The 17,644-nt window shown below is 56.3% G+C and overlaps 1 protein-coding gene across 14 annotated transcripts in view; it reads right to left on the bottom strand.

Annotated features, from left to right (window-relative positions):
• Positions 1-17,644, bottom strand: part of PTPRE (protein tyrosine phosphatase receptor type E) — a 167,539-nt gene that overhangs the window by 29,708 nt on the left and 120,187 nt on the right. For 7 of the 14 annotated variants that reach the window (XM_059052228.2, XM_067024323.1, XM_067024318.1 and 4 more), the window contains 5 exons: positions 15,212-15,330; positions 7,718-7,808; positions 7,370-7,443; positions 5,563-5,699; positions 231-321 (listed from right to left, as the gene is read on the bottom strand). In XM_059052228.2, coding sequence (XP_058908211.1) covers positions 231-321; positions 5,563-5,699; positions 7,370-7,443; positions 7,718-7,808; positions 15,212-15,323 — 505 coding nt within the window. In that variant the 5' untranslated portion in view covers positions 15,324-15,330. Of the gene's footprint in view, positions 1-230; positions 322-5,562; positions 5,700-7,369; positions 7,444-7,534; positions 7,613-7,717; positions 7,809-9,597; positions 9,826-15,211; positions 15,331-17,644 lie in introns of those variants that run through there. The other 7 variants (XM_067024317.1, XM_067024316.1, XM_067024315.1 and 4 more) reach the window with 3 other exon arrangements.

Below are 17,644 nucleotides of genomic sequence, written 5' to 3' on the forward strand. Positions count from 1 at the left end.
ACAGACTTGGCAGCCAGACCCAGAGCAACACAGGCTACCCAAGCCCTGGCCGGGAGACAGACACCTACAGACTCCCAGCCGCGAAGGCGGAGCCGCTGTGCTGACCCAGGCCCTGACCTCCAAGCCCCCGAAGCATCTGCTGCCTGGACAGGCAGGGTCGCCAGTAGCCGCAAGGCAAGGCTGAGTTTAGTCAAAACGCCACCCGTCACGCAGACAAAGTAAAATCTTACTGGGAAGGATGTTGGGATATCTGTTTTTTTCTCTGTTTTCTTCTTTATTGGCCAGTTCAAAAGTTCCTTGTATGTGTCCAGACGGCAGCGACTAGAAGAAAACGCAAGGTCAGCACTAAACGTGAGAATCCAACGCCGTGTTTACGTCACCTCCCTACCGAGCGCAGGAACCCAGAAATCTGGTCTCTGAGCACCCCCGGTGCTGTGCCCGTCTCTCTGCTCCTGCCTGTGGAAGTCTCTGCCTCGGGCGCTGGGCCGGCACCGGGCAGAGATGTGATGGAGACTCAGGCCCACCTCCCCTTGGGCCCGCTGTCTAGTGGGGCCAGCGGAGGTGCAGATAACATGATGACCCACAGCCGGACCCCGAAGTGCATTAAGGCAGGGGCTGGCCCGTGCCTTGCCACCAAACCCCCAGGCCTCACAGTCCTGGTCCAGAGCAGGCCCTGCACCAGTACGGAGGAACTGGCCGCAGCAGAGCTCGGATCCGGGAGCAGGGACCCGGATGCAGGGCTGAAGGAGAGCCGAGTGATGGCGAAGCTGAGGACTTGGTGTGCTCCGAGGACCCGGGCGACAGGCACAGCCGGGGGCTCTTTGGAAACGCAGGCCTCAGGCCACCCCAGGCCCGCACAGCAGCCACCGCTTCCCCAGGGGACCTGCACGCACCTCCCTAACCCTCCCTTTGTCTTAGAGGAGGAAAATGAGTGGAGGGGCTCAGCTAGGCCCCTCGAGCCGACGTGTGGCACAGCAGGTGCCAGCCCGGCGTCCTGACTTCTAGTTCCTTCCACCACTCAGAGGCCCTCGGATCTTGTTAGCGCCAACTGTCTTCCTGTTTGCTCACTGCTGGGGGGGGGGGTGGCTCCATGCTCGGGGGGCTCCTCGAAGTGCACGCTGGGAAAGAGGCTTCTGGACCCCCAAATCACATCCTTCAACATTCAGTCTGACTGTCGGATAAGCCAGGGGTCACTGGTGTTAAAATCTGTCGCGTGTTTACGATGTGCCAGGCACTGAGGGAGGAGCTGGGTCACCTGACGTCACAACCTACCTATTATCAGGCGACACTAGGATCACCCCTGTTTTGCAGATGGGGAAGGAGAACCCCAGCGTGGCTGCAGAATTGCACGGAGTCCCCGGGCTGGCACGCAGCAGGCAATGGCAGGGCACCTGGACCACGAGAAGGGCACTCGCTTGCTTAAGTGTAGGGACGAGCGAGGGCTTCCCTGCGTCCGGCTGTAAGCGCCCAGGAGACTGAGGCACAGTCTGGGATCAAAGCCACGGCCCCGAGTCGGGTCTGCAGCCCACGGGGGCCCAGAGCCCCCTTCTCCCGGGTCGGGGCTTTCTCCATCACAGACCCAGCCCCGGCCAGCCCACGTCCTCTTTCCCCACCACGCCCAGTGGCCACAGGCAGAGGCTCTGCCAGGGCCGGTGTGGGGGCCAGCCCGGCGGGCACCTGGGCAAGGCTGGTGGGTGTTCTCCGCCAGACCAGCACCTCCTCCGCCGGGAGCTCTCGGCTCTTCATCGAGCTGTCTTAACACTGAGTTTCTTGACCAAACCGCAACGTGAAATTTGTAGCAACATTCTAGAGCCTTCTCTCTTTCACCCCAAAGCTCTTTTGACCCCAGCACTGAAAACAAAAATGAGGCCTGAGACCATCGCGGGGGATGCATGATGTTGTGCGTTTGTCAAAACCCATAGAATGTGCAGCCCGGAGCCCTAGCCCCGACTTTGGTTTGTAAAAACGAGTCAGTGTTGCCTCATCAGTTGTGACAAGCGTAACACACTCAGACAAGATGTTAATCGTTGGGGAAACTGTGCAGGGAAAGCTGGGGTACGTGGGAACTTGGTACTTTCTGCACAATTTTTCTGGAAACCGAAATCTGCTCTAAAAAATACTCTATTAAAATTAACAAAACAAAACAAAACCAAGAAGCCTCTCTCTTCCTCTGAAGCTGCGGAAGGTGAAGGAGTGGCTGGCTGGAGGGTCTGAGTGGTAAAGGATGGAGCCGGCTCTGCCACCCCCGCCGTGTGGCCCCGGCAGCGACCGGAGAGCAGAACACGGGGACGGCGTGATGATCCGGACCCCGTGGGCGGGCAGCACAGACGTTCACAGTGGAGGCAAAGTGCTCTGCGCCCCGAACTTCCACCCCATTGCCAAGCACACAGGATGGCCGCCCACACAGAGCAGGCCAGCACTCTCTCGTGCCGTCAGTCATGTCTGAGCTGCTCCAAAGGCACAGGGCTAATGAGAGAGCTCTGGGGCGGGGCGGGTGCGGTCTGCCATAGCTGGGTAACCCCTGCAGCGCCCCGAGTGAGCCATGCAGGTAGCGGTTGGCAGATAACTACATACCTACTGGTTATGTAACTTGGCTAAAGGGGGGTTGCTGGTTTGTTTGTCTGAGGTGGCATTCTTGGGCACTGGGCTTAAAATAACCTGCTGGGACAGAGGCTCGTGGAAAAAGCTGTCTGGAGGGGGGCTTTTCCTCACCTGCAGGGACTTAACCGGGGGTCTGGAACAGACTTTGCTAGGTCAGCGTTCTACCGTTGCGGGTGGAGACGGCAGGCTGGACATTCACAGGAGTCGCCCCGAGAAGGACGGCAGCTCAGACTCCCCTCGCGCAGACGCCGGGCTGAGCTGGGCACACACCTTACGCCTTTCACGTGTTAAGACCCTCCCATGGGGGCTGGGAGGGCCTCATTTCACAGACGAGGACACTGAGGCAGAGGTTAAGGATGTCGCCCGAGCCCTCCAGGCTGCTAGGAAGCAAATCTGGGGCAGGCGCCCGGCAGCCCATCTCCAGCATCCACGCCTTGATATCCCAGTGCCAGGCCCTCTTTTACTTCGCCAAGTTCACGGCGGCTTCCATTGGCCACACGCACAAGTCCCGACTCATTTGGATCGACTACTTGGAGGCTCATCCGTCTCCCTGCGCAGTTTCTGGGACAGGAGCTCAGGGCAGAGGGTGAGAAAAGAGGAGGAAGAGCCTCGAAGGCCCATCTCAAGCGTGTCCACCAGCGGAGCCAAGAGCGGGCTGGTCATGGCGGCTGCGACGCTCTCAGTAGGGCCCGCCCTTCACTTGAGAGAGGAGCAAACGGGGGTCCAGAGGGGGATGTGCAGCTGCCCTGGGTCCCCTGGAGCCAGGACCAGGCTCCATATGCTGCTGGACTCAACCCCTCAACCCTCTCTCCCGGCCCTTCCCTGAGCTGAGGCCGGGGGCAGGAGGGCGGCTGCGAGGGCTGCTCAGTAGCAGGGGTGGGGAGAGCAGAGCAAGACACTTGCTTTGGTTGCAAAACTGAAAGGAGCACCCCAAAAGCCAGGAATCAAGAAAAATCAAATTCAACATCTAAAAAAAGCTAAAGGCAAAAAAAAAAAAAAAAAAATCCATGATAACCAAAATATCAAACTTTTAAATAACGTTAGGATCAGTAAACAGTGTGGTGATAAAGCCATGTCGGAGCCTGGGGCAACAGGAAACACCAGAGTGAGCCTGTCTTTTTTTTTTTTTTCTTTTTTTTTTTTTTGCGGTACGCGGGCCTCTCACTGTCGTGGCCTCTCCCGTTGCGGAGCACAGGCTCCAGACGCACAGGCTCGGCGGCCATGGCTCACGGGCCCAGCCGCTCCGCGGCACGTGGGATCCTCCCGGACCGGGGCACGAACCCGCGTCCCCTGCATCGGCAGGCGGACTCTCAACCGCTGCACCACCAGGGAAGCCCGAGCCTGTCTTTATTTACAGTTGTGCTGTCTTGTTCATCATGGATGGCTTGAATTAATTTTGATGATTTTTAAAAGCTGCATGAAAGTAGAATTTAGCCAGATGGCAGAGTGTTTTGGTGCCCCCGTAAATTTTGCACCTGGGACAAGTGCCTTACCTGCCCGACTCTCTTCCCGGGCCCTCGCTTTCGAGATGGCGGCACAGCCAGCGAGTTCGGACTCAGCCTTCCCTCGGCAAGGCCAGCCACCAGCCTCCACGTGGAGGAATACAAGTACAAGAGGAAACAGGACAAGAACGGACGCGGGGGACGTGGTCCTGTGGCCTCCAGCTTGGAGAGTCATTTTGAAAATGGAGCATTAACTTCTCTTGTCAGGCTGAGAGACTGCAAAACAATACCGCTTGGAGCTGTCTTTCACTATGACCTGATTTCTCAAAAAAGGGGATACGTTTGGAAACAATTAAAAGGAAGCAAGATAAAGGCAGGTGAGGCTTGTGTTAAAAAATAAACAAAAGCAGGGGTCTAAATGCGCCATCACCCTGCTGTGCCCTCGTGGGTTGCTTCTGGATGAAAAGTCACTTGTCTGCAGCCACGATTGTACAACTCTTTGCTGTTTACGAAGTCAGAACCTCATATTTGACCTGTGAGGTCATTAAGGCATCTTCCTCCCACCCCCGCCCCTTCACAGATGACGGAAGCTGCGGCTTCCAGGTGATTAACTGATGAGCCGGGTGGGGCTGCGGTGCCACAGGCAGGGCCAGGACCAGGTGGCCCCCTGCTGGAAACCCGTCCTCTTTCAAGCTCAACACCAGCGCACGGCTATATACGATATGAGAAAGATGCATAAAAGAAAACTCAAAACACGATCAGGGATAAACACTGGACAGCCAAATCCGAGACAACACTTCCCAGTGTGTCTTGTCTGTCTGCCTGTGCATCCAAGCATCTATAACTATCTGTCTGTCCATCTATCTATCTATCTATCTATCATCTACCCATCAATCTATCTGGCAGATTCACAATTCATGGGACATTAAATAAAAAAATTAGCGGCACAAGGGGAGGTGTCATCAATGTACATTTGCATTTTTGTTGATGGTTAGTAGGATCGGTTTGCTACCCTCGGGCTGGACCAGTTCGTCAAATTCCTCTTGGCGGCTGCCATCGCTAAGTTCATCCAAAACAGCAGTAGTTGGATGAACACACTGATTGGGCAGAATCAAAGGGCTGTCCAGGCAGAGCTAGTGTCCCCTCAAGGCAGCCCCTCGACTGTTTAATTGACGTTGTGCAGGATGGTTTGGGGGCTCCTTTGCTCTCAGCGTGAAACTGTTATCCTGTGGCCCACAGGATAACGGTGTTTCCGTCACACTTGCCTTTAGAACACGGCACTCAGGGCGTCTGAGCTGCAAGGAGGTTCTGAACCTCTTTCTCAACCATCTTATAAATGGGAATGAGGGTTGGCGGAGGGTCATCACGGCAGAAACCAGGCTTCCCTGGAACCCCATTGTTGGGACAGTGTCTCAACGGACGCAAGCATTCTGAGCCTTTGGGCTAATTTATCCTGAAACACAACATCCCATGGCCCAGCGCCCTTCCACGTGACACGAGAGAGGGGCCCCAAACTCACATTGAACTCCTCTCGAAACCTCTTGCAGTCGTCCGCAGACCGGGCCCGGATCTCCTCCTCCAGGTGCCCCGCGGGGATGGGAAAGTACTTCTTGGGCCCCGAGGGGGACCTGCTGAGAAGCATGACCCTTTGCTGCTCTGTGGGATCAACAGAAATACAAGGCTTATTAAGCCGTATTCCCGGATGGGTGACATTAACCAGACAGACGGACAGAGTTCCTGGGGAGATGACACAGCTGGAGGGGGGCGGTCATCTCAGGTCATAGCTGAATGCAAGGTCCGTCTCTCTTAACACCCCCCGATCACTCATCGTGACAGACGGACGCCCCTCTGGCTGGTGTCCCCTGCTCTTACCGACCGGAGACGCCTCATCTTCTCAGCTCACTCACCCACCCAGCCACCGCTCCTTCCCTCCAGGCCCTGCTCCTTCCCCAGGGGGTTCAGGTGGCTTCACACTCCAGATCAACCCGTCCGGGTTTGAAATGGAGCAGACCAGCGATAGGCTTCTGGGTGCACTTTGGTAACAGGCTGGGAATCAGTCCCAGTATGAGTCTCCTGCAGCCTTGTCTTCTTGGTAACAACTAGTCCTGGTTGCTCAAGCCCCATGAGCTCCAAGAGAAATAAGAGACACCATTGCTGTTTTTGTCTTTTTTCGGGGTGGGCGGGGCTGGGAGAGGCTGGCGGCACTGAAAAGGAGGAGGGCCAGGCTTCAAGGGTGTCCCCGGACAAGCTGCTTTCACAAATTCAGAGTGAGACAGCAAGCGACATCCTGGCATATGCTTCTCTTCCTAGGGAATGAGCTGCTGTTCTCAACAAGGTCAACACTACTTTGCTGTCACTTGCAAAAAGGCCTGTCCCCACCTGCAGAGCTGTTCTGGGGGCCAGCCAAGAACTCCCTCCAGGGCTCATTCCTCCTGAGACAGACACTCTAGGATGAGCAAGGCGGCCTAACCAGCCCCAACTTCCTCCTCCCATCCGGGCTGTTGGGACATGCAGGGCAGGGAGAAGGGGGCAGGAAGGTGGTGCCTGGAGGCCACGTATCATCATGTAACCGGGGTCACGGGTCCCCCAGCACGGCAAGACTGCCCTCCTGGGTGTGGCTGAGGTCCTTTGCTGCTGATATGCTTCGTCGTGTGCCGGGTCGGCTTTGTAATTCATCTGAAGTCTGACGGCACCTCTGCTCCCCCAAACCGACAACCGGGCAGCAAGCTGACTGAGGCATTTGTAGTCACTGGTGTGAACAATATTTTTAAAAGCCTCTCTGCCTCACACACCTTTCTTGGACGTCTCGGCGCGTGGGAAGAAAACCAAAGTGGCTTTGTAAGCAGAATTTACAAGTTAGTAGCTGCATTTGGAACCTAAAGAAAGGTAGGAAATTCCCCCTTAGCTACTCTGAGCCTCCCTGCTAAGCACACTGGTACATCAATTCCCTTCTTTTAGCTGATTGGAAAACTGCGGATTCCAGGGGGGCCCGTCCGAGAACTGTAAATTATGAGCCCACCTGTCTCATCTCAGGACGATCTAAGACTTACTGATAAATGTTATATGTTGAAATCCTGCAAAAACGACAGGATATGAACCACGTCTCCCCCAAAGCCACAAACTGAAATGCCTCAAACGTCTGTTTCACACCGGACAGAAAATGACACAAGTTCTGAAACAGGGAAACTCCGGTTATAAAGGACAGCATGATACCAGGTAAAGGCAGGTGAAAGTCACAAAGCTGGAGGAGTTCATCATTTAAGGGTTAAGGTGTCAGGTAGGCACGGCCCCCCGCGGGCCCGGCCCGACCCGGCCCGGCCCCCTACCTTGCTCTTCCAGGATTCCATTAGGCATCTTCTTGTCGTTGGAGCTGACCACCGCCTTCCTCTGCTTCCTGAACCTTAGAGACACAGATGCGTTAGGTGTCAACACAGGGAGCTTGCCGAGAGCCCAGAGCCCCGGGGATACAGGTGAGCCCCGGGGAGACCCACCAGCTGAGCCGAGAGAAGCTGCCCCTGCTGTTCATGGCTGAGCCACTGCCCTGGTCCCTCCGCCCCGTCCCTGCCCTGCCCTCTGCCACCCGGCCAGCCCCCGCCTGCTCATCCGCAGGCACAGCCTCGCGCATCATTTCCTCCCCAGCAGGTCTGGGCGAGTCAGCGCCCGGACACTCCTACCTGAAGAAGTAGGCCGCAAGGAGCAGGAAGAACAGCAAGGGCAGCAGCAGCCAGGCCAGCAGGGGCTGCGGCGCGCCGGGGGCCGGAGGGCCTGGGGGGCAGAAGCAGGTCCCCATCAGGACCCGAGACCCGAGGGAAAGCGGGCTCTGGGCAAGGAAGGGTTCCCAACACAAGACCGCACAGTTTGCAGAGTGGCCCTCCACCAGCCCCTCTTCCCTGATGCCAGACCCCACTTTACAGGTCACCAATTCGCGCCCCCATCCCAGCGGTCTTTCTTCCAGGACGCCAGAACCCTCCTTTACGGTTTACAAACTCCCTTCTTCAACAGTCCTTCTCCCTGGACACCAGAACCCCACTTGACAGTTTGCAAACTCCCTCCTTCACCTGCCCTTCTTCCTGGACACCAGAACCCCACTTGACAGTTTGCAAATTCCCTCCTTCACCTGCCCTTCTTCCTGGACACCAGAACCCCACTTTACAGTTTGCAAACTCCCTCCTTCATCAGTCCTTCTTCCTGGACACCAGAACCCCACTTTACAGTTTGCAAACTCCTCCTTCATCAGTCCTTCTTCCTGGACACCAGAACCCCACTTTACAGTTTGCAAACTCCTCCTTCATCAGTCCTTCTTCCTGGACACCAGCACCCCACTTGACAGTTTGCAAGTCAGTCCACCATCCTGGTCCATGGTGTCCACAAAGGCCCCTCTACTTAGATGAGCAGCGTTGACACCAAGAAGGACCTGAGCTAAGGATCTCATGACCTGACGCGTCCGAGGCCCCCTGCTGCTGGGTAGTGAAGGCCCAGACCCCCGTGTGACCTGTTTCCCCAGGTCCCAGGGCACCTGTTCCTCCCCCTAACGGGAGGTGGAGGAGGGTGGGGGTGCCGATGCCCTGCTGCTCTGTCCCAGGACGGTGGCCCATGGTCACGTGGTGACCCGGCCTCCCAGAGCCGTGAGCTCCCGACTTCACCCGCCCAGAGGAAAGCCGGTCACCAGGCACCACCCGCGCTCCCCTTTCATCTGTCTTTCCTGCACCAGAAGGTCCCACATCCCTGGACCCAACATGGCCACCCTGTGGCTGACCAGGGCCTGGCCCGCAGACCCGAATTCCAGGGGGCTCTGGTGGCCTGGCCGCCACCCTCAGACCCCACCCCTCCCCCAGTGCTCTGACTCAGCTCCTGTCTCTGCAGACTGCCCTGCTGCCCCCTCCTCACCAAAGTGTCCTCGCTCGCCAAGGACCACCTCAAAGGCCCCTCGTCCACGAAGCCCACTCAGCGCCCCTCCGGTGGACCCCAGGGGGGCTCTGTGTGCCTTTAGCACAGACCCTATTCTCCTGGGGTGAGCAGGACCGGGGGGCCCGCCTTCACCCCTGTTTCAGTGGAAGCCCCTAGAAGGCACGACTGGACCGTCATCACTTCGAGTCACAGAAGCACCAGCTCCACCGCCGCGCAGCCCCCCATCTTGCACCCCTCCCCACGTATCCCAAAGGTGTAACGGGCATCTCATCCCCGGGCCGGAGCTCCCCGGGGCAGGCCATCCGTCTGCTGCCTGGGCCCTGCGCTGACGCCGCACCCTGTGGGAGGTCAGTACTCCTAACAAGCAAAGGACTCTAACCGACTTGAGTGACTGCCAGACGCAGAAGTGTTATACGCTGAGGACAGTGGCGAGGAGGTGACCTCCGCCACCGTAAACCTGGCGGATCTACGAAACGCCCTCGTTCCAGGCTCCGCCCCCTAAGCCCCTTCCATCGGAGCTAGCGATGCTCAGAGACCACCGCAGTTGTTCTGGGAGGCCGGGGGGCGCCAGGCTGCGCAATCTGCTAAGTCCCTCCCCGGGAGCCCCTCCCGCTGCAGAGGCTCCTCCCCGACCCTGGGAGCTGACCTGCGTGTGGCCTCCCTGCCTGCAGCTCCTTGCAGCACCCCCGAACCCTGCCAGGGCCTTGGAGCGACTCAAGCCCAGACGGATGGGGGAGACGCCTGCTACCGAGGGGCAGAGCTGGGCCCAGCCCCAGAGAGGGCCTGGCTGCTTCATAACCTCCACTCAGCTCCATCCCTGCCCGTCCGGATGCAGCCGCAGAGCCTGGCAGGCACCCGTCTGCTGTCCCGGGGCGTCGCTTCCGTTGGACTCCCCACTTCCGCATTCGCTCAGCTCAACCTCGGCAGTGACTGACCGGCCGGCTCGGGGGTCCGAGGGCCGGATGGGCCTATAGCTGAGCGTGCAGGGCTGCCGGGAGCTTCGGGTGGGCACCGGAATCACAGACAGCCCACCCCTGGCGCCGTCAGCGGCTCCAGGGCCCAGCCTCCGCCCTCATGCTGCCTCATGACTCTCATGCTGGAGCCGAGGCTGCAGTTCCAGACCCGGGCAATTCCACGGCACGCCCGTAGGGAGCTGGGCTGCATGACCCAAGGCCCCCAGAAAGGGGCCGTGCACCCGGACAGAAGCGACGGTCCACGGGGACAAATGGGGCTCCGCTGCTCAGGGTCTCTGTCAGTGGTCAGCAGCCGCCTCTGTTGTGGAAGATAGAGGTCAGGCGGGAACAGCCAAGGACCAGCAGGCCCCGAGGAGCTCAGGGAACTGGCGGGGTGTCCATGCCCTGTCTGCGGGGCTGGCTGCGTCTTAGCCCCAGCCCACGGGGGCCAAGGAGAGGAGCATGTGGCGTGCTCAGTTCTTCCAATTTACTGAAGGAAGAAATCTATATTTTTACATAAAAATGATCTGATTTTTAAATATTGGTGAGCAAATCAACCCAAATACAATTTTGAAAAACACCGTGGGTCAGAAAAGCCCTCTGCAGGCTGGTCTGTGTTCCCGGGCACCAGTGGGCTCCCGATGGGAAGTCAGGGTGATGACTCAGAGGAAATTCAAGTCTCTGTTTTCATTTCACATTGATGTGACTCAGACTGGGTGGGGCTGAGGGTCAGGGTTGGGGAGCAGAGGGGGGCTCTCCTGGGGGTAAGGACGCTGGTGGTCCACTCGCAGCAGCCTTCTCCCCAGATCTCCTCCAATTCTATGCAGCCGATGCTCCAAGTCAGGTGTGTACGGATGTTCGTGCAAATTGATGCCCATGCATGCCTGAGAAATGTGCACGTGTGTGTGTCGGCTTACACGGAATCTGGTCCTGGAATTTGAAAGTCGGGGGCTGCCGTGCGAGTCCTGACCTCAGTCGTGCACCTGCACACTTAGACTTGTGCAGATCGCCCGCTGTGCCGGACGGCCCTGTGAGGTAAGGGTGGGCAGCAGTGCGTGGGGAGGCCCCTTGGTCCCCCCCTCAGCCCTAAAGAGTTCTGTGTAAGGCCTTGACGAAGGGACCCCCCTTCTGGGGTGCCCTCTTGTAGTAAGGGGGTACTGGATGATGTTCCTCCACTGTGGAACTGCTGGGCCTTGGGGGTCCCTCGGGGAGGGAAGCGTTGGGGGGGTGAGAGACAAGAGGAGGGAGGGGACGAAGGCGGCAGGGCAGTTGTGGTCTGGTTGGTGGGGGTGGGGGTGGGGTGGGGGCAAGGTCCCTGCAGGACCCGCTGTTTACCAGCAGAGGGCGCTCTACAAGTCTGCTGCAGAATGTTCAGACCAAACACAAAACAGTCCCGGGCAAGAGCCACGCCTTCCTGTTCCCAGAGTTACACGCTGTTAAACTCGTGGGGTGTATCTGCCCTGACATTTTCCCTACACGTTTACATTCATAAACCTACAGGTTCACCGATAACTGGAGTCCTAACTACTCTCTCATCACATCTAAGGCTCCACTGCTATTACTTTATGAACCACTAAGAAAGGAAAAAAGATATTAAGGCACACTTCAGGATACAGTGATGTGAAATGTGGGGGGAACAAAATCCAGATGAAACACGGTATCTGGCAGCTCTGCGACTTGCCTTTCTCGCTGCGTCGTCTGTCTTGGAGAGTTTCAGTGTCAGCACACAGGAGCCTCTTCATTTTGTTTAACTGCCCCTTGAATTTCCACTTTGGGGATAAACCAAGATTTGGATGGACACTGAGGTTTTTTCCAACTTTTTGGCTATTACCTACAATTTTGCAGCTCATGTCGACATCTTTGTGTATCTCACAAGGGTTTCTGTAGGCGAGCTCCTGGAAGTGGACCCTTTGCATTCTGTCCACACACGTTAAACTGTAATCGAAACTGCAAAGTGCCGACCTCCAATGTTTCCACCTTCTACACTCACCTAGAGTGTACGATGGAGCCTATTTCTCCCAGCTATTAGTCATTCTTTTAATTTCTGTCAATCTGATAAGTAAAATAATACCGTTGAAATTTGCATTTCCCTAATTTCTAGATAGTTAGGCGCCTTCTCATGATTCACAAACATACTTAATTAGAAATTCATATTTCGCCTGGTCAAATTTTTTGCCATTTTCCTACTTTTTTTTTCCCCCCCTGTTAATGTTTAGGAATCCCTCATATAATCTGGACAATAACATTTTGCTATACAATCTATAGATATTTACCTTCAACTACCTGTGTAAAATAATGTCTCCTGACGATTTAATACGTGTGTTCAGTGAGCAAAGGAAATGATTTCCGGCTACTTTGGAGCACACTGGCAAAGCGCTGTGATCATCCAAAAACGATGCTTCATCCTTCTTTCGGGGAACAGATGAAGTTTCAAAGGGCACCTCCCACGGTCAGTCAGCTGTCCTCCGGAATTCTAGGCCACAGGAGCCCATCTACTCACGTAACAGGGGCCCTGAGCCAGACGATTTCCCGCTTGGAAGTGACCAGCAGCCACTGCCAAGCCTGCAGAGGCTGCAACAGGTGACTTTCACATTCCTTCTGGTGGGCACCGGGTCGCACAACCGTCCCGCTTCCTGTAAGGACACCTGACGGCCACAGCCAATTATCAGCCAAGCATTTTATTTTTAGGTGAACCCAGGAGTGGGGAGCCCGACACCCTGACGGTGACCACAGCGCCATCTGCAGGTGCCTTCACTCAGCTGCGGCGTTTCTTTCCTACTCTGGGGCAGAGGATGCCCTGCCTGGTTGAACGTTTGGTTAAATGTTGCTGCAGGTGTTGGTACGGGGCCAGCAGAGGCCAGCTCCTCTCTGCCCATCCCAGGGAAGCACTGGCCTGAGCATCCCAGGCTGCAGCGCTCCGCCGATGACCTGGCGCCCGGAGGGCCGGCTTGAAACGAGGCAGCATGACGAGCACAGTTTCTTCTTGCTGGGGCTTCTGGTCTTTCTTTTCTGTGGTTTTGCATTTCTCTGGGGTTTCAACGGGAAGAGGGTGCTGCTCAGTGCTAAAGAGGGTCAGGAGCCTAGAACGGCTCTCCTAGCTGGGGGCTTAGGTCAGCAGGGAGCCTCACTTGTCCCTGCTCTTAGGGTCTTTAGTAGGATGTCTGTCCAGGGTTAGGAAATCCTGTAAAGCCCTCGGGCTGGATGGGGATTGAACTCTTGACCCGAGGCTGAACGGTGTGAACTCTAACCACCTTGGCCAGGGAAGTTGATAATTTTTGTTTTCCTGAAGGTTTGTGATGAGTAAGTTGTGAGGCTTAATCTCATGTGTCAACTTGACTGGCCACAAAGTGCCCAGATATTTGGTCAATGTATCTGGATAACGTGGGTATTTCTATAGGGAGGCCATTGGGATGAGATCCAGCATGTGAGCTGGTATTCTGAGAAAAGCAGATTGCCCTCTGCACTGTGGGTGGGGCCACATCCAATCCGTTGAAGGTCCGAAGAGAACAAAAAGCCGGCGCCTGCCACGAGTAAGAGGGGGTTCTTCCTGCCTGACTGCCTTCCAACCGGAGCATCACCCCTTCGGTGTCTAGAGCAGCCTGACAGTCTTCAGACTGGCCCACTGGCTCTGCAGATTTTGGACCTACCAGCCTCTGCAATCACGTAAGCCGATTCCTCCTAATAAGTAGACGTATAATTATATATCTTACTGGTTCTGTTTCTCTGAAGAACCCTGACCAATACGCCAAGTGATGCCCTACCAGAGAATTCCTTGAGCTTTACGCCTGGGAGTCTTGGGGGAAGGAGCGGATGGGGATGGAGCCGCGGTGTGGAGACTGGCAGCAGGCCCGGGTGCAGCGTGGAGGTCCAGCCCCTGCTGGCCACAGGCCCCTGCTGGCCCCGCCATGGGATGGAGCTGGCAGACAGGCCTGCAGGTCTACCAGGGAGGCATGGCGGTGCCCAGGAAATCCACATCAACTCCCTGGGGACCTGGAACCCACGCAGCCGCGCCTCCCTCTGTATCAGGCACATGTCCAAGAAGGAGATACCAAAAGATACTGAGCAGCCACTCTCGGTTAAGAGTCTGGCCGGATGACCTACGACCTACTCTCCTGCTAAAGACGGCCAGCAGTGAGGGGTCCCCTACGCCTCAGCACGGCGGTCTCTCTTAATCCTCACCGCACCGCTAAGAAGTGGGCACTATTGTCACCACCATCTACAATTGGGGATACCGAGGCACAGAGAGGGTCAGCGACTTACTCAAGGTCACTCAGCCACTAAGCTGCAGAGCTAGATGTGAACACAGGCGGGCGATTCAGGGGCATTTGCTCTTGCTTCTCCTCTCTCCCTCTCCTCCTTTTCTTTTAACTTCGCATTGCACTTACATTGTTTTACTGAGGTAAGATTTCCAAGCTATAAAACACACCCATTTTAAGCATACGATTCAATGACTTCCAGTAAATTCCAGAGTTGTGCAGCCGTCGCCGCAATCCGTCACCACTTGTCCATCAACGCACTAAGATCCCTCCTGCCCGCCTGTGGTCACTGCCCGTCCTGCGCGCAGCCCCAGTGACCTGCCCCCGACCCCGGGCATTTCACATACGTGGAAAATACAACACGTGCTCTTCTCCGTCTGGTCACCTTGCATGTTTCTGAGATCCACCCATATTGTCTCCTGTATCGGGCATTCTGTTTTCCTTTTCTCCTTTTGAACTTTCAAAGTATAAACACAGTGAGAGACTAGAGTCACGAGGCCCCATGTATGTGCCCCCTGACATGCCTGGATCAGCTGTGTGCGTCTGTGGCCTGCCCCGCTACTCACTCCGAGACATCTTGTCGCTTCAGTTGCCAATGTTCAAGTGTGCGTCTCTAAAAGGTACGGACTCGTTTCTCTAAATAAACCTATAACTACTATACCAGTATCTCGCCCCACAGTGTTAATTCCTTAATGAATGTCACCAACGACCACACCAGCGTTTAAATATCCCCCGCTGACTCCTCCACGTCTGTTCGGGGCTGCTGTGAGTCGGGATCAGCGCCCGGGAGCCACCCTGCCCCCCGTCCCACCGAGAGCTGACGCACGCGGACTCTCGGCCCAGGGCCGGGCGGGGGCTTATGTCCGCTGCCTCCTGAGCGCTCAGCTTTGCTACCGTCACATACGGAGCCACTGCTCTCCTAGCCAGGTGCCCCGCAGCCGTGCAATGTCAGAAGCACACTCCCCACTCACCTGCCCGTCACCCCGCAAGGTCACCCGGAGGAGGGCCAGCGGGCGGCGCAGGCAGGGAGGGAGAGGCGGGGGGCCCTTACCTGCGGTCGCGGAGGTCCAGTTGCCCTGCGCGCTGGTGGTCTCGTTGCCCTTGAGAGCCTTGGTCAGGGGCAGGCTAACACCGGCCAGCAGGAGCGGACAGAAGGGCTCCATGGCGACCCTGGAAGAGGCGGGACGGGCTCAGGGACTCTCGCCCACCAGCCACCTGGGGGTGGCCGGCCTCCACCGAGGCGGGAAACTCAGAGAAGACGCCGAGGCCTCGGGAGGGAGAGCGGTGTCGGGGTGTCAGTGGGGACCCTTTGGGAGCGTGGCTTTGTCGGCCTGCGGCACGGGGAGAGGTGTCTTTGTGCTGGCACGGTGTCTACCTGCACTTGGGAGGTAGCCTCACCTTAGAACAAGGCAGGTTAGCGACTCCGTCACTGCCCTCAAGTGATAAAAGCTCCTGCTGCTCAGGTCCCTTTCCTTTTTTGTCTGTCTGTTTCAGGGGGGAGAGAGGAGGCCAAGGACTCACACGTGCCAGGGGACAATAAACTCTGAAAACATCACGAGGTCTGGCATTCTGAGAGGCAACTTCACAGACCCCCCAAGAGGCCCGGGCACCTTGACCTGAGGACTGCCGACGACGGTAACTTGTTGAACACGTAGCAACGTTTCGCCGTGCCCGTGGTGACACTTCTGCGTCGCATCACAGCGGCCCAGAGACGCATCCGCGCCCTCGGTTATTACGTAGCCTGTGGTCACAGCGCTGGGGGGCTGGAAGCGGGGTCCGGCCACCTGCACAGGGTCCCCCTTTGCTGTCCCTCGGCCACAACCACGACTACACCCCGGCCCTTATTCCGGGTGCCGGCCTTGAGTACCTCCTACCTGAGCTACAGGAAAAGGTTCCCGAAAATCTCCAGCCCCTGGCCGTCCACCTGTCCCACACTCCGGGGCCTGATTAGCCATCGTGAAGCTCAGCTCAGTCCCCCTGCCTTGTGAGGTGTGAACGGTGACTCGGGGACGAAGAGCTGGCGTCATGTCACTGTTGCTCTGAGCCAAGCACTTTGCCGGCAGCTTTCCCGGATCATCTCGTTCAATCTTCACGACTCCGGGCTGATGGCCTTGCATCTGGACTCTCCTCCAGGAAGCAGAGGGAAGCCCCCTCCTGGGGGAGGGGCCGTGGTCAGCTCATCTCTGACGGAGCCGCTTGGGCACCTCGGGGACGGGGGAAAGTATTTGCTGGGTGCATGGGCAGACGTGCTGGGCAAACCCAGGCTGCGACGCGGCTCGACGGAGGAAAAGGCTCTCGCACCCAGGGGACCTGCAGGCGGTCACCTGGGACCCCCTACTCAGCGCTCCGTCTTGGCAAGACACCATAAATCCTTGGGAATCATGATAGTGGCCTCTCGGTGGCAGAGAAGCCCCTCCCGAGGGCTCCCTGCAGCTGAAGGGAGGCAGTAGCACCTGCCGGGCAGGATCTGGTGCTGATGATGCAGGCGTGTGCCCTCCCTCCTGGGCGCCCTCCTCCGTTTCCATCCACGAGCCCTGTCCACGGTCAGCCTGGGCGCCCGGCCCTACAGATGGCACTTTCCTGCAAGAAGCCTCCCTCGGGAATACGAATGGACCAAAGCCAAGAAACACTTGTAATTAGAGAAGGCTCTGAATGAACACCAAAAAACCCAATCATTTTCCAGCAATCACCACTATTAAAATGAAACCATTCTGAGCACATTATGACAATTATCCCAGAACAACTACCACAGTCACGATCAACACTTTCAGTTCCTTCTCTTTTTTGCTTCCAAAATATATTTTAGATTTACACAGTGAGTCATACATGCAAAATAGCTCTCGTCCTGTGAGCACTTACTGTGTGCTAGGCCCTTTCTATGGGTATCACCCTCACAGAAATCCCTCCAGGACTGAGCAACTGAGGCCCCACAGGGGAACTGGTCCATATCCAGTCCAGAGGAAACTCAGGAGCCGCTGTTCCAATCCTGGGCCGCTGGAGTCAAAAGCCCTCAACCCCTGGCGGGCACTTTGTATACACTGCGTTCAAAAATTGTTTGTTATGATACTCTTCATATATGGATAAAGAAGATGTAGTACATATCCACGATGGAATATTACTCCTGTTTAGAAGGAAATAATGCCATTTTCAGAAACATGGATGGATCTAGAGATGATCATACTAAGTGAAGTAAGTCAGACAAAGACAGATATCACATGATATCACTTATATGTGGAATCTAACAAAATGATACAAATGAACTTATTACAAAAGAGAAACAGACTCACAGACATAAAAAAACAAACTCATGGTTACCAAAGGGGATAGTGGAGGTGGGGAGGGAGAAATTAGGAATTTGGGATTAGCAGATACACACCACTGTATGTAAAACAGGTAAACAACAAGGACCTACTCTATAGCACAGGGAACTCTACCCAATATCTTGTAATATCCTATAATGGAAAAGGATCTGAAAAAAGTGTAT

Source organism: Kogia breviceps, chromosome 2 (assembly GCF_026419965.1).
Source record: "Kogia breviceps isolate mKogBre1 chromosome 2, mKogBre1 haplotype 1, whole genome shotgun sequence".
Classification (NCBI taxonomy): Eukaryota; Metazoa; Chordata; class Mammalia; order Artiodactyla; family Physeteridae; genus Kogia; species Kogia breviceps.